Raw genomic sequence first — 14,508 nt, 5'->3', positions numbered from 1 at the left:
CATATCCGATTAGCGTGGCTTGTGCGAGGTCCAGTCCCCGTTCACGTGGCGGCCTGCCCAGCGTTATCGAAGGTACGTAGGGACTCGACCAGATACCCTTCCGCACGCTCGCTACGGGGTGGCAACTCGGCCTCGTGGACTCGAAGCCCGAAGGGGGAAAAGGGTTTAATCCCCCTCTGTACGTCGACGGGCTCGAGAGATCCGCAACAATATATATAATACATATGGGGATAATGCACTTAGGACGCACCATGTCGAGTCTAATAAAATGACGAGAAGTAGCAATACTCGAAGTTGCATGTTAAAGCAACGTTTTAAAACAGCCATTTTGACAGTTTTCAGCCACTTTGCTTGTGAGCGCCGCAATACATGACATCACATGGAAAAATAAATGTTTCATTTTATATGTCAAATTGGATTGTGTTGTGTGAATACCAATAGATCTTTCATGGTCAACCTCTCACCCTAGCCGTCCTGCTCCCCATGGCCTAAACAGGCCTACGGTGATCGAATAACCAGCCCATACCTCCAGAATTTCAGAGCAATTTTACAACTTGGTAGAAATTCCGCTTTGTTTTGAACATAATAAATGTAAATCATAATACATCACAATTTGCCTCACCTCATAGTCTTTAAAAAGCTTCCGCATGAAAAAGAGCCAACCAAACCCAAAAAACAAAACCTGAAACAAAAGGAATCAAGACAGGGAACTTAGCAATGTAGACCCTAGCCAGGATATATAGATTACAGTAGATCTGAGAACAAATGCAGGCTCACTCACTCACTGACTGACTGACTGACTGACTGACACACAGCAGCACCATTAAAGCTGAAACAATAGCTTTTCGTGTGCCTTTGGGCAAGGGTGAGCCCAAATACTCACCCAAACAATTCCCACATATTTTCCTTTTATTCCCACATCTCTCCAAAGCGTTGGTGCTGCCGAAGCAGTTTATCAGCAAGGGTTATATTGGTGGCATGCCATTGCCTGCCCAGCGTTATTTGTCCGTGCCCTATCCTTTAAATGCTAAATGTCAGGAAGGAAGCAGCATGTACATTTTTTAGTCTTTGGTATACACTACCGGTCAAAAGTTTTTGAACACCTCAATTTTTCCATTTTTTATTGAAATTTAAGCAATTCAAGTCCAGTGAATAACCTGAAATGGTACAAAGGAAAGCAGTAAACTGTTGGAGGTTAAAAAAGAAGTTTAGGTTAGCAAAAACGGGAAAATAATGTAAATTGCACAGTTATATTGTAAAAAAAAAAAAAGGCCTTCTTCCAGGAACAAGTAATGGGTTAACAACTTACAGCTGTTCTGCAGCAATGTAAGTAAATTAAGCCTTGAAGGTTGATGCAAACAATTCCTACAGGTGTCCCAACCTCTGCCGATTACTTGATTACAAACAAACCCCCTGTCTGTGTAAAAGCAGTATTGGAACAGACTGTTATTACAATATTACATCCTCTGAAGCATTATTTGGACAATATTGCACTGCAGGAAGTAGTATATTGGAAACTGGAGGAAACTCTGACAGGAAGAGGTCTGGCAGACGCAAAGCCACAACAGAATCAGAAGACAAGTTTCTGAGAGTCAACAGCTTGCGTGATAGGCAGCTCACAGGACAACAGTTTCAAGCACAGCTTAACACTGGTCGAAGTAGGCAAGTCTCAGTAGGCAAGTCTCAGTTTCAACTGTGAAGAGAAGACTTTGAGTGGCAGTAAGAAAGCCATTGCTAAGATGGCAAAATAAGAAAAAGAGGCTTCCCTGGGCCATGAAGCATCGCCAGTGGACTACTGAAGACTGGAAGAAGGTCTTGTGGACCGATGAATCAAAATTTTAAATCTTTGGTTCATCACGCAGGGTTTTTGTACGCCGTCGAGTCGGTGAAAGGATGGTTCCTCAGTGTGTGACACCAACTGTCAAACATGGAGCAGGAGGCGTGATGGACTGGGGACAGAGTGAGGAGTGAGGAGCACAGCAACTTGCACAGAGTGACTGGCACCCTGAACCAAAAGGGCTACCACAGCATTTTGCAGCGCCATGCAATACCCTCCGATATACGCCAAGTTGGTCAGGGGTTCATCCTACAGCAAGATAATGACCCTAAACACACCTCCAGGCTATGTCAAAACTACCTTCGAGGAAAAGAACAAGACGGTAGGATTCAAATCATGGAATGGCCAGCACAGTCTCCAGACTTAAACCCCATCGAGCTGGTTTGGGATGAACTGACAGAAGGGTGAAAGCAAAGCAACCTGCAAGTTCAACACATTTGTGGGAACTTCTGCAACAGTGTTGGGAAGAACTTCCCGAACAATATTTGATTTCCATTGTAGAAAGAATGCCACTAGTGTGTTCGGCGGTTATATATGCAAAAGGTGGCTACTTTGCCGAGTCAAAAATTTAAATTAAATTTTGTTAAACAAAATGATTCTATGATTTCTTTTTTATCTCCAATTGTTTATTTGTTCTATGCTTAATTTCAGAGTACACCGAGACATTAAACTGTGTAAATTTGAATAAAAACTGGAAAAATTGAGGTGTTCTAAAACTTTTGACCGGTCGTGTAACTCAGCTGGGTTTGAACCTCCGACCTCTCAGATTAGGAGAGGATGCACCAACCATTCCGCAACCAAGTGTGGTTCAATATTTATAGTTAAACTAAAATACATAGGTAATGATTCATATTTCGTGAAAATTAACCTGTGTAATCGTTTTTGGTGAAGTTTTTTTTGACTAGCCGCAGATCCACCACGGAGAGACACACCTCCTCTCAAAGGAATACAGATAAGAAAACTACAATTCTTGACAACAACTTCCAGGCACAGACAGACACAGGGTGAAGAGACAACAAAAAAGATAAAACAGAGGAATGATCGTTTAACTTTGACATTTGAAAATAATTTTGTTTTTGAACTTTAATTTTGTTAATTTTGTTTAATTTTTTGTTAATTTTGTTTAAATAATTTTGAACTTTGACATTTGAAAAAAAAAATTTGACAAGGGGAAAAAAATCAATTGATGGTTATATTAAACAACTTGTGCCCAAGGTCGCTCGGCGAACCGTTAGGAATTGCAGCAAACCTCAGACCAGGGAGGTTGCGGGCGCACACTCACACTCACACTCGTACTCATACTTACAAACAGATAAATTCGACAAAATCCACATGCAAGGTATAACATCAACTTATGGTTAAATAAGATCTAAAAATGTTATTATTAGACTCAAGGCCGTTTGGTGGCACTATAATAAAGCAGGCAGCTCATGTGCACTACATTAGCTGATCGACACATGCATGCACGCACCCCACCCCATCCCATACCCAGTAGAAGCAACAACTTTTGGTTCATGTGAAATAACATGAAGGAGGAACTTATTTATTAAAACTTCGTACTCATTTTATCTGGTCTCCTATTTGAATTTTATCTGTGAATTATCATGCATGCATTTCCCACCTGAGATGTGAACATGATAAAAGAATCCAGTAAGAACGACATGCTGCTCCTGTATTTCAGATTCAAAATTCCTGTGCCAAACAAAGGAAGGAGAGGAAGATAAAGAAAAGACAAGGCCGATGATTAAATGTTTTTGCCAAATGATACAAAAAACTCAAAGCATGCAAGCTCATTCAAAGAGGGTGAGAAGGAATGATCCAAAAGATCAATGCATGCAAGATCTAAAAACTTGAGCAGGAGAAAGATTTCACAACCTTGAAATCAAAAACTTTGCTCCAAATAAAGTAAATCAGAATAACTTCATAAAGGTTTTGCCAATACATTGCCATACATTAAAAACTATATATTGTACTTTGTCAAAAAAGTACGGATACAATGGAACTTGGGGATAGAAAGCCACAATTTAGACATGTGCACACATCACACAAAAAAAAGAAATCACGTGGCAAACATCTGACGTGCGCACAATGGGTGCACGTGAGAAACCTTTCGCATATGTGAAGATCTAAAGCAATAATTATTTAAAATATTACAAACGATGCACAAGTCCGAGTACGCTTTGGAATTTCCTGCTGAACGACTGATACCTAATGCGCTTGGCAGCAACCACAAGTGAGAAAGGCCTATATGTTGGTAAAAGTGAGGACTGAAAACTAGAACGGCACTCGGTATAGCGCATACCTCCGCCAGGCTGAACGGTTTACGTTTCGTATACCACCAATAGGTCAGATCTGGATCAGACATGAACGAAAACATCATTGGCTTGTTCTTGTCACCTTACCAACTCATCCACTAACTGGTGTCATAAGTCATCCACAACTTTTTGAAATATCATGCTACTTATCGTTTTTGGCCCTGTCACTCAATGGTGAAGAATCACTTGCATTATGTTATGGCATTATGTTATGGCATTATTTTATGGCATTATGTTATAGCATTATTTTATGGCATTATGTTATGGCATTATGTTATGGCATTATGTTATGGCATTATGTTATGGCATTATGTTATGGCATTATGTTATGGCATTATGTTATGGCATTATGTTATGGCATTATGTTATGGCATTATGTTATGGCATTATGTTATGGCATTATGTTATGGCATTATGTTATGGCATTATGTTATGGCATTATGTTATGGCATTATGTTATGGCATTATGTTATGGCATTATGTTATGGCATTATGTTATGGCATTATGTTATGGCATTATGTTATGGCATTATGTTATGGCATTATGTTATGGCATTATGTTATGGCATTATGTTATGGCATTATGTTATGGCATTATTTTATGGCATTATGTTATGGCATTATGTTATGGCATTATGTTATGGCATTATGTTATGGCATTATGTTATGGCATTATGTTATGGCATTATGTTATGGCATTATGTTATGGCATTATGTTATGGCATTATGTTATGGCATTATGTTATGGCATTATGTTATGGCATTATGTTATGGCATTATGTTATGGCATTATGTTATGGCATTATGTTATGGCATTATGTTATGGCATTATGTTATGGCATTATGTTATGGCATTATGTTATGGCATTATGTTATGGCATTATGTTATGGCATTATGTTATGGCATTATGTTATGGCATTATGTTATGGAATTATGTTATGGCATTATGTTATGGCATTATTTTATGGCATTATGTTATGGCATTATGTTATGGCATTATGTTATGGCATTATGTTATGGCATTATTTTATGGCATTATGTTATGGCATTATGTTATGGCATTATGTTATGGCATTATGTTATGGCATTATGTTATGGCATTATGTTATGGCATTATATTATGGCATTATGTTATGGCATTATGTTATGGCATTATGTTATGGCATTATGTTATGGCATTATGTTATGGCATTATATTATGGCATTATGTTATGGCATTATGTTATGGCATTATGTTTCACGGCATTATTTCACGTTCAGATTATGTTTTCGTTGATATTGATATTGATATTTCGTTGATATTTCGTTGATATTTCGTCGATAGTGATATTTCACGTAATCGATTACCGATTTCATGGTAATCACGGCATTATGTTTTCGGGTTGTCCGTCCGTCCGTACATACGGGCTAAACCTCGTTTTTCTCAGCAACCATATATTTCCGATTGAGACGAAACCTTCAGGGTAGGGGTGACACCCATGCAGAATGTTTTTATGATAATTGTGACGTCATATATCACGTGGTATGGCAGCAATCTCGGATTAAACGCAAATAGATAAAAAGATATTTCTTCGAAACCACTGAATGGAAAAATTTGATACTTGGCACATTGTCAAGTACTCCCAATGGGGAACAAAAGCATGATAATGATGACATTATTGGTGAAGTGGTACACCAGCCAAAAATGTTTTAATCAAACTCATCCTACAAATCTGAAATTGCATGCACATGATCTATGAAACATTTGTATTGAAATATTAAATTTATGACATCATTTTTTTTTTTTTTTTTTTTTTTTTTTTTTGTATACAAGATCGAGGCTCGTGAAAGAGCGAACATTAATCACACAGAAAGACAAACCGACACATAAAACATATAACATCGGGAGCGGTAGACAAGATGGGGAGAGAGGGGGAAGGACACAAACACAACATTTGAGAGCAGGGACCGAGAGACATGGAGACATCGAGAGATCTGAGAGAGGGCGAGGGCTTTCGGGGGGGGGGCATGGGAAGGGGGCGGTGGGAGAGGTATAAAACATATGGACACTGCCAGGACTTCCAGGAAAGAAGTTGGAATTTCAAACAAGGTGGATCTGGGGTGAATTAGCGGGGGTAGAAAAGATCAAGGTTTTGGATGGGGGAAGATAAGAGATGGTGGTGAACAGCTGTTTTAAAGACCTGGAGGGAGGAGTGGGATTGAAGGGAGTGAGGGAGTTTGTTCCAGAGGCGGGAGAAAAGAGGAATGAAAGAGTGAAGGTGAGCAGAGAGCCGAGATTTCGGCAGTTTAACCATCAGAGGGTTGCTGGCAGATCTTGTGCGACCTGTAGGAATATTTGGGGGACAGAGCACAGAGAGAGCTGGGGGTGCAAGGCCGGAGAGGAGTCGGTAGAAGACAGAAAGACCACCTACCTGCCTGCGGTGAGTGAGTGAAAGGCCCTCAGAGATAGCTTCATCGCGGGAGATTCCAATAATTCTGAAAGCTTTGGTTTCAACAGCGTGAAGCCGAGCTAGGTGTGAGGCAGGAGCACCGGCCCATAGGGGAGAACAGTATTCCATTGAGCTGCGGATGAAAGCCTTGTATGTGGTGAGGAGCTCAGGTGTGCCGAGGAAGGACTTCGCACGACGGAGGATGCCCAGTCGGCGACTGGCTTTGGAGGCCAGCTTGGAAACGTGGTTTTCCCAAGAAAGATCATGGCAGATAGTGAGACCCAAAATCTTGAGCGACAGAACTTCTTGGAGAGGATTGTTGAGAAAGTAGATGGGAGGGTTGTCCAGTCGATCTTTTCGGAGAGACATAGTAAGAGTGTGAGATTTGTCAGGATTGAAAGACATGTTCCACTTGTTTGACCAGTCTGTGATTTTGTCCAGGTCTTCAGAGAGTGAGGAGGCAGCAGACTGCCGATCTGAGGGAAGAGGAATGGAGCGGTAGAGAGTGGAGTCATCAGCAAAGAGATAGAGAGGATTTTCGAGAAAGTCAGAGAGATCATTGATGAAGACCAGAAAAAGCACGGGGCCCAGAACACTGCCTTGGGGAACTCCAGCCTGAACAGGAAGAGGAGATGAGAGAAACCCATTCAGGGCCACACGTTGACGACGACTAGAGAGGAAGTCCGCCAGCCATGCGTGGAGATTTCCATGGATACCAAAGGAGGAGAGTTTGGTGAGCAGGGCGGGGTGCCAGACCGTGTCGAAGGCACGTGATATGTCGAGGGAGACAGCTCTAATTTCCTGTTTGGCATTGAGGACCTCCATCCTCAATGTCACAAGGTTTGGCAACCATATTGGCTTTAACCTAAAACCGTAAAAAAAACATCCTCTCCCAAACCACCAAATGGATTGACTCGAAACTTTACGTGTCATTGACCAGGCATGGCGATTAAAAGACGATCACGAAAACATCGTTGGTCACATGGTGTGGCAGCCATATTTGGATTGAAGCAAAATATTAAATAATTATATCTCTGAAACCGCTTACCCTATCGATGCGAAATTTTACAAATATCATCTAGCACCACTGTTGCATATAGTTTGAAAATTATGTCGTAAGTCACGTGGTTTGGCAGCCATCTTGGATATAAAAACGAACCTTATCAGATAAACACAAAACTTCACAAACGTGATCCCCTGCCCATAAATAAGCAGAGTGTATATTTTTAAGGTCATATGTTACGTGGTGTGGCAGCCATGTTAGCTTGAAAGCCGATATTTAAAAAAAATCCCTTCTCTGAAACCGCTTCACCGATCGATGTGAAACGTGTCATAGCTGGTGAAAATGTGATACTGGAAAACAGCTGAAGGGATTTAAATCAAACTCGTTTCTTTTTAGGACAGTGAACGAGGGCATCGACCCGTTGTGGGACGATGCGGAGGCATATTGGAGAGACTGTCGCATTGTTCTCGTTTTTCATTAAATAATTCTCGTACACGGATGGATCCGAATTCGGATCTTCACCAAAATCGAATAGATTTGTCCTTGTAACACACACAACCGGTCCACCAAGTTTCGTCCGAATCCGTCCAAAACTTTTTAAGATATCGTGCTATATATCTATTTGAGCCCTATCTCTCAAAGGTGAAGAATCACTTGAAGAATTCGCAGATCCAGATCCAGATCTTCACCAAAATCTAATCATTACGTCTGCGTCACCGACTCAACCGGTCCACCAAGAAAAAACCAACGAGCCCGGAAGTGAGAATCCAAGTTACAAACTCCAATAGTCGATACCACAACAGCCAATTCAGGATCACTAAATTTGGAAACATTGGAACAGGAATATTTTCATTTCTTTATGAAACTCGATATGATTAGTGGTGTGTATTACAATTTATCGTTTACTTTTAAGTTAACCTTCATGAAGCGCCAAAGAAGCAAAAACGCTCGTGAGATGAATCTCTCCCACGACGTCTCAAGGCGGAACACATGAGGAGAACCTGAGGGCAAAGCCTCGCATGCTCGAACTCCTGATTGCCGCAACGTCGTGCCGTAATGTGTTATTCATCGACACACATCCACAACGAAATACTAATCACAACACCGAGCCCTTGCAATATCACAAAACGAACGTGAAAACTGCGGAAAGCGGTTTACGCGTACCACGTTAACAGTGCATGCCGATTTATACACCGCACCACTCAAGTTTTAAACATGATAAAAACGGGAATGTTAAAAACTTTCCACACTGACAAATCTGCAGGAGAAAAATATTTTTTTTGTGCCTCTTTAACAAATATTTTCTCCTCTCACCGGATTTACATTATTATGAGGTTCACACAAAAAAAGTCAACAAAGCGTTTATACACAAAATGTGAAGGTTCACACAACGACGAAATTTCAAAAATATTTCAAAATGAAGTCAAAATAGCAGAACAAGCTAATTATTATTATTATTATTATTATTATTATTATTATTATTATTATTATCCCAATTAAAAACCGAGTTCAATCAGACTCGTTCACTCGCCGTTTGAGATGCGCCAACATGGGGTGCTGCATCTTGGAACACACCAAATCGAGTCGACGTCGACTTATTATGGAAGCACAAGGAAAAGGAAAAAGTGGGAGGAAGTTGTCGGATGGGGTTGTAGGATGGGTGGAAACCTTTGTGGCACATCCTTACAAATGAAGCAATGTGAAAAAGTTAATAAAAATGGCTTCCAACATTGCACAAACCCATTAATCAAAATAAGTTGGAAATTAAAAATATCATTTTGACATTTTGTATATACAGTATCTATATATATATCTCTGTGCAGTGTCTGTGTTGTGTTGTCACTGAACTACTCCCTCAAACTTTTGTGAAATCGTACCAAACGTCTGGTATGCACATATCTCTCCCACGTGTATGTCCGAAGGGTATTTTTTTTTGGAAAAAAAATAATGTTTCTTTTGTTGTTTTTTGAAAAAAAAATCAAAAAAAATCAACTTCAATTGTTTATAAAATGCAATATCACATGTATTACAAATACATTTGTGCAAAATAATTGTTTGTATTATGATTGGTGTAAACCATGACAATACAGCAACTCAGGTACAGTCATCTATCTATATATCTAAATATCTGGGCAGTGTCTGTGTTGTCACTGAACTACCCTCTCAAACTTTTGTTTCCATGGTTGTGGTGTTTTTAATTACGTGGTGGTGAGGTGTTTTTAATTATGTGGTTGGGAGGTGTGTTTAATTACGTGGTGGTGAGGTGTTTTTAATTACGTGGTGGTGAGGTGTTTTTAATTACGTGGTGGTGAGACGTTTTGAATTACATGGTGGTGAGGTGTTTTAAATTACGTGGTGGTGAGGTGTTTTTAATTATGTGGTGGTGAGGTGTTTTGAATTACATGGTGGTGAGGTATTTTTTATTACGTGGTGGTGAGGTGTTTTGAATCACATGGTGGTGAGGTGTTTTTAATAACGTGGTTGTGAAGTGTTTTTAATTATGTGGGGGTGAGGTGTTTTTAATTACATGGTGGTGAGGTGTTTTTAATAACGTGGTTGTGAAGTGTTTTTAATTACATGGTGGTGAGGTGTTTTGAATCACATGGTGGTGAGGTGTTTTTAATAACGTGGTGGTGAGGTGTTTATAATTACGTGGTGGTGAGGTGTTTTTTATTACGTGGTGGTGAGGTGGTTTTACTTTTGTGGTGGAGAGGTGTTTTTAATTACGTGGTGGTGAGGCGTTTTTAATTACATGGTGGTGAGGTGTTTTTAATTACGTGGTGGTGAGGTGTTTTTAATTACGTGGTGGTGAGGTGTTTATAATTACGTGGTGGTGAGGTGTTTTTAATTACGTGGTGGTGAGGTGTTTTTAATTTTGTTGTGGTGATGTGTTTTTAATTACTTGGTGGTGAGGTGTTTTTAATTACATGGTGGTGAGGTGTGATCGTCCCATACTTCCAGTCTGCACGTACCCCTCCCTCAAACTTTTGTATGTATGTGCTGAAATTCTTTTTTGATTTTTTTTTTTTTCCAAACTAAATCTTCAACCTAAATTGCCTATAAAAATGTAATATCACCAACACTACAAATAACATTGTGCAAAATAATTGTTTGTATTATGATTAGTGTACATCATGACAACACAGTCACTCAGATACAGTAATTAGCCTCAGTTAAAACAAGCCCGTTCCTGTGTAATGACGCATGGTGAGGCGAGCGGAGCGAGCCGATCCAAGCTCGCATATATACTTTTGTAACCCATTGTATTGTTACGTGCTCCTCCCCGATCCCCTGGTCACGGGGTACCTCCGAGCCCCGAGAGGAGTCATGGCAGAAAAATGTGTTATTCTGTGTCAAAAATCAATGGTGAAACCACACCGATTGTTACCAACAAACAAATATTGTGTTAAAAATCACCCAAGAATAACAGTACAACAATAATAGCAATCAGAAGTACAATCAATGGATATCTTACGATGGTACCATCAGCTCGTATAAGGTAACAAACTCACTGTGCTCCTAGTGAGTGAAAAAGAACATTCCCCAATGTCTCTATATTCCCGTCTTCGAGCTCAAAGTTGATCCCCTCCAACGATCGTCAGAGCAATGTCGAATCGAAACCAGAATCCCGTTCAGATGACGGGCCCAGTCACGCCGCCAAAACTGCACAAAGGCGTACGCGGCCAAAGCAGCGCAAAGAGTCACGCGGCCCAAAGCTGTGAAACAGCGCACTCAAGGTGACTGGGAAATCCAAAGGCGCCCTCCAGGTATGAACTTTCACGGTTCACAGTCGGCGAGCCACCAATTAATCTTCAAAAGCCACGGTGTGCACACACACATCAGATACATCTGAAAGCGGTGGAAATGGCTGGCGAAGCAAGGAACGTTTGCTCGACGCGCGAAATGCGCGAGTCAAAATGGCCGACGGCTCATTCTCGAGACGCAGCGACCCGACGATGATTCCTCGGAATCCAACGCCAAACCTGACACGCAGGTTGATCAGTCACAGCGATAACAACTTTATCGCAGGAATCCCTTTTCCCAGGAAACCCAAAGTTCACTCGTGACTCTTGTTCGACAACGTTCGATCCAGACCGCAAAACAACCAGCTTCTTCTCTGACTTTTCTTCGCTCTGCCTTCTTTTCCTCTCCTCCTCTTCTTCGTCTTCCGGTTCCTGTTTCATTTAAAACCTTAACCTTTTTATCTTTTGAAAACAGTTCATGGACAATATACCTTTTGAAAACAATAATAGTACATGGGATCAGAAATATTTACAGTGTATGCAAAACCACAACAACGGAAGTGACAAATCCGTAACACTTCCCCCTCACCCTCAAGAAAGAAAGTTTGAACATAGTGAAAACTTTCTTTGCAGGCCAAAAACTTTTTTTTGAATGAAGGTTATGGGGTTGTGACCAAAAATCCAAAACAAAGCAAATCTATAGCACTTTTTGAAGGAGGCCGAGCTGAGAGCCAGGTTTCATGGTGGTTGGGTGGTGAGGCCTGGAAGTATTCACTACATGGACACCTTTAGGAACGTGGAGTTCACGGTTAATCTGTGTAGGAATCTTGGCTCGGCTGCTCCGCAGCATTCAGTGCTTCAAACTCTTCCTAACTTTCATAATAATAACGGTTGGAGCGCTTGTCGCTGTTGTCACGTGAATAGCGGTCACCTTCTCGGCCCCTACCCTGATAATCATCCCTTCAGGAGCTGCCGTAACTCTGGGAGCCTCCATAGTAATCTCGACTGTGGCCACCACCAAAACTACTACTCCCACCCCAGGAGCCATAGCCAACCCCTGAAACTACCTCCACGTTTTCCTCCTCTGTAGCCCCCTCGACGCCCATGGCCTGCCTTCTCTACTGTTATGGTCCGACCATCCAAATCCTTGCCATTCAAATCCTTTTCTGCATCTTTGGCGTCCTTTGTGTTTTCAAACGTGACAAAGCCAAATCCTCTTGACTTTTGCGCCTCCATGTCTTTTATCAGCAGCACTTCCAAGAGCGGTCCATATTTGCCGAAGACAGAGTTCAGAACATCTTCCCTTGTGTCAAAGTTCAGTCCACCTACAAAGAGCTTGCCAACATTGCCTCCATTCCTGACTCGTGTGTGCTGACACTTAGTTTCAGGGTACTTGACAAGACGCGTCTGTGCCAAGCATGACGTCAGTACCTTCCTCTTCTCTTCAGAGCGCTTCCTACCCATAGCACGAGTCGCGGTACAGGATGGAAAGATACCTGGAATCCCCTGCTCTAACTGCGCGGCGTTATTTTCCATACTAGGCTTTTCAACAAACATCGGGTTACCAGAAACTTGACCACCGGCCAAATCATTCCCGATAACAAAAGATACTCCCTCTACAGGAAGAGTGGCTTGTAAACTTACGGTGACCGGTCCTGACACCAAATCAGACTGCAAATGGATGACATGAAGTGGAGCTTTAACATAGCCACCAACCCCCTGTAAACGAACACGAACACCAGTTGCCGTCTTCTCTGACAATGGCAAAATGCCTTCATGCATCAAAGATTGATGTGCTCCTTTGTCCCTCAATACCCTAACCGGTCTCTGGTTAGTCAAGTCTCCATCCAGTGACACAATCCCCTCTGAAATAAAAGGTTTGTAACCCTCTTGAACAAGGTCCTTCTGGGATGCCGGAACTTTGGCATGGGAACCTTCACAAGACTCTGTCCTCCAAGGACGATTTCTCACATTTGCCAATGCATTCGGAGTTATACTAGTCTGACTCCCCTCCTGATTTTTCCTTTCCAGGGCATGGCATTGGGACATCAAATGTCCAAGTTTCTTGCAAAAAGCGCAAGTAGGCCCGGAGGAAAAACTCGTGGTCTGCCTCGAGCCCCCCGGAAGATAAGTCTGTCTTGGAACTGTAGACTTCTGATCCCTAAGAGTCGCGGTATCAGATCTGTCCTCATAGTCATCTCTAGGCCGCCCCCATGAATATTCGTTCTCCACACCAGGTGTACCATAACTCCCCTGGCGAACTCTAGGCGGGAAGTTAGGTTTGTGGAACCCCATCCTGTGTGTCAAGGCATAGTCATCTGCCACGGTTGCTGCCTCATACAACTCTGGTACCTTATTTTCCTCCAGGTGTACTTTAATGTCCTCGTGGACACACTGTTTGAATTCCTCCACCAAGATCAATTGTCGTAACAGATTGAAGTCTTTCCCAACCTCCTTCGAGTCACACCACCGATCAAACATGGTTTCCTTCATTCTGGCAAACTCCACATGGGTCTCACTCTCCCTCTTCCTGGTATTCCGGAATTTTTGCCGGTAAGCTTCAGGGACCAATTCATAGGCTTTGAGAATGGTTTTCTTCACTATCTCATAATCTGTACATTTGTCAATCGGTAAAGCCGAAAATATATCTTGAGCTTTACCCACCAGAACACTTTGCACTAACATAGTACAGGATCCCACAGGCCATTTTAGCATTTGAGCCACTTTCTCAAAGTGTAAAAAAACTTGGCTACCTCCTTTTCATTGAAGGGTGGAACCAGCCTCACATGTCTACCAACATCCCAGGTGTTCTGACTAGTTGTCGAACCAGCCGGCATGGATGCTACCTCTCCCCGTTCTCTCATTAATTCCAGTTCCTTGAGTTTACTTTCCCTCTGACACTCCATATCACGTTCCTTTAACTCCCTTTCGGCTCTTCTTTCCTCTGCTCGTTTCTCCTCAAGTTCTCGTTCCTGTTCTACTCTTTTTTCCGCGAGTTCTCTTTCAGCTCTCCTTTCCTCTATTCTTCTCTCCTCTAGTTCTCTTGCAGCTCTCCTTTCCTCTGCTTTTAACCTTACCTGGCACTGCAGTTGCATCTCCATTTTCCGGAGCTCCACATCTTCTTTTTCCTTGGGTAACCAATCCAAGGCTACCTCTGTCCATGTTCCCTGTCCCACCAGA

General features: G+C 41.8%; 1 protein-coding gene across 1 annotated transcript in view; it reads right to left on the bottom strand.

The window, feature by feature from the left end:
- LOC137413067 (protein farnesyltransferase subunit beta-like) overlaps positions 1-8,751 on the bottom strand; it is a 456,508-nt gene extending 447,757 nt beyond the window's left edge. Inside the window, exons 1-3 of the mRNA XM_078786670.1 lie at positions 8,492-8,751; positions 3,459-3,529; positions 623-682 (exon numbers count right to left, since the gene is read on the bottom strand). Of these exons, the coding sequence (XP_078642796.1) occupies positions 623-627 (5 nt within the window). The 5' untranslated portion in view covers positions 628-682; positions 3,459-3,529; positions 8,492-8,751. The remainder of the gene's footprint in view (positions 1-622; positions 683-3,458; positions 3,530-8,491) is intronic.
- Positions 8,752-14,508: the final 5,757 nt, after the last annotated feature.

The sequence above is a fragment of the Myxine glutinosa genome, chromosome 11 (assembly GCF_964187855.1).
Source record: "Myxine glutinosa chromosome 11, kmMyxGlut1.1, whole genome shotgun sequence".
Taxonomy (NCBI): domain Eukaryota; kingdom Metazoa; phylum Chordata; class Myxini; order Myxiniformes; family Myxinidae; genus Myxine; species Myxine glutinosa.
This window is presented reverse-complemented; position numbering and strand designations above follow the sequence as displayed.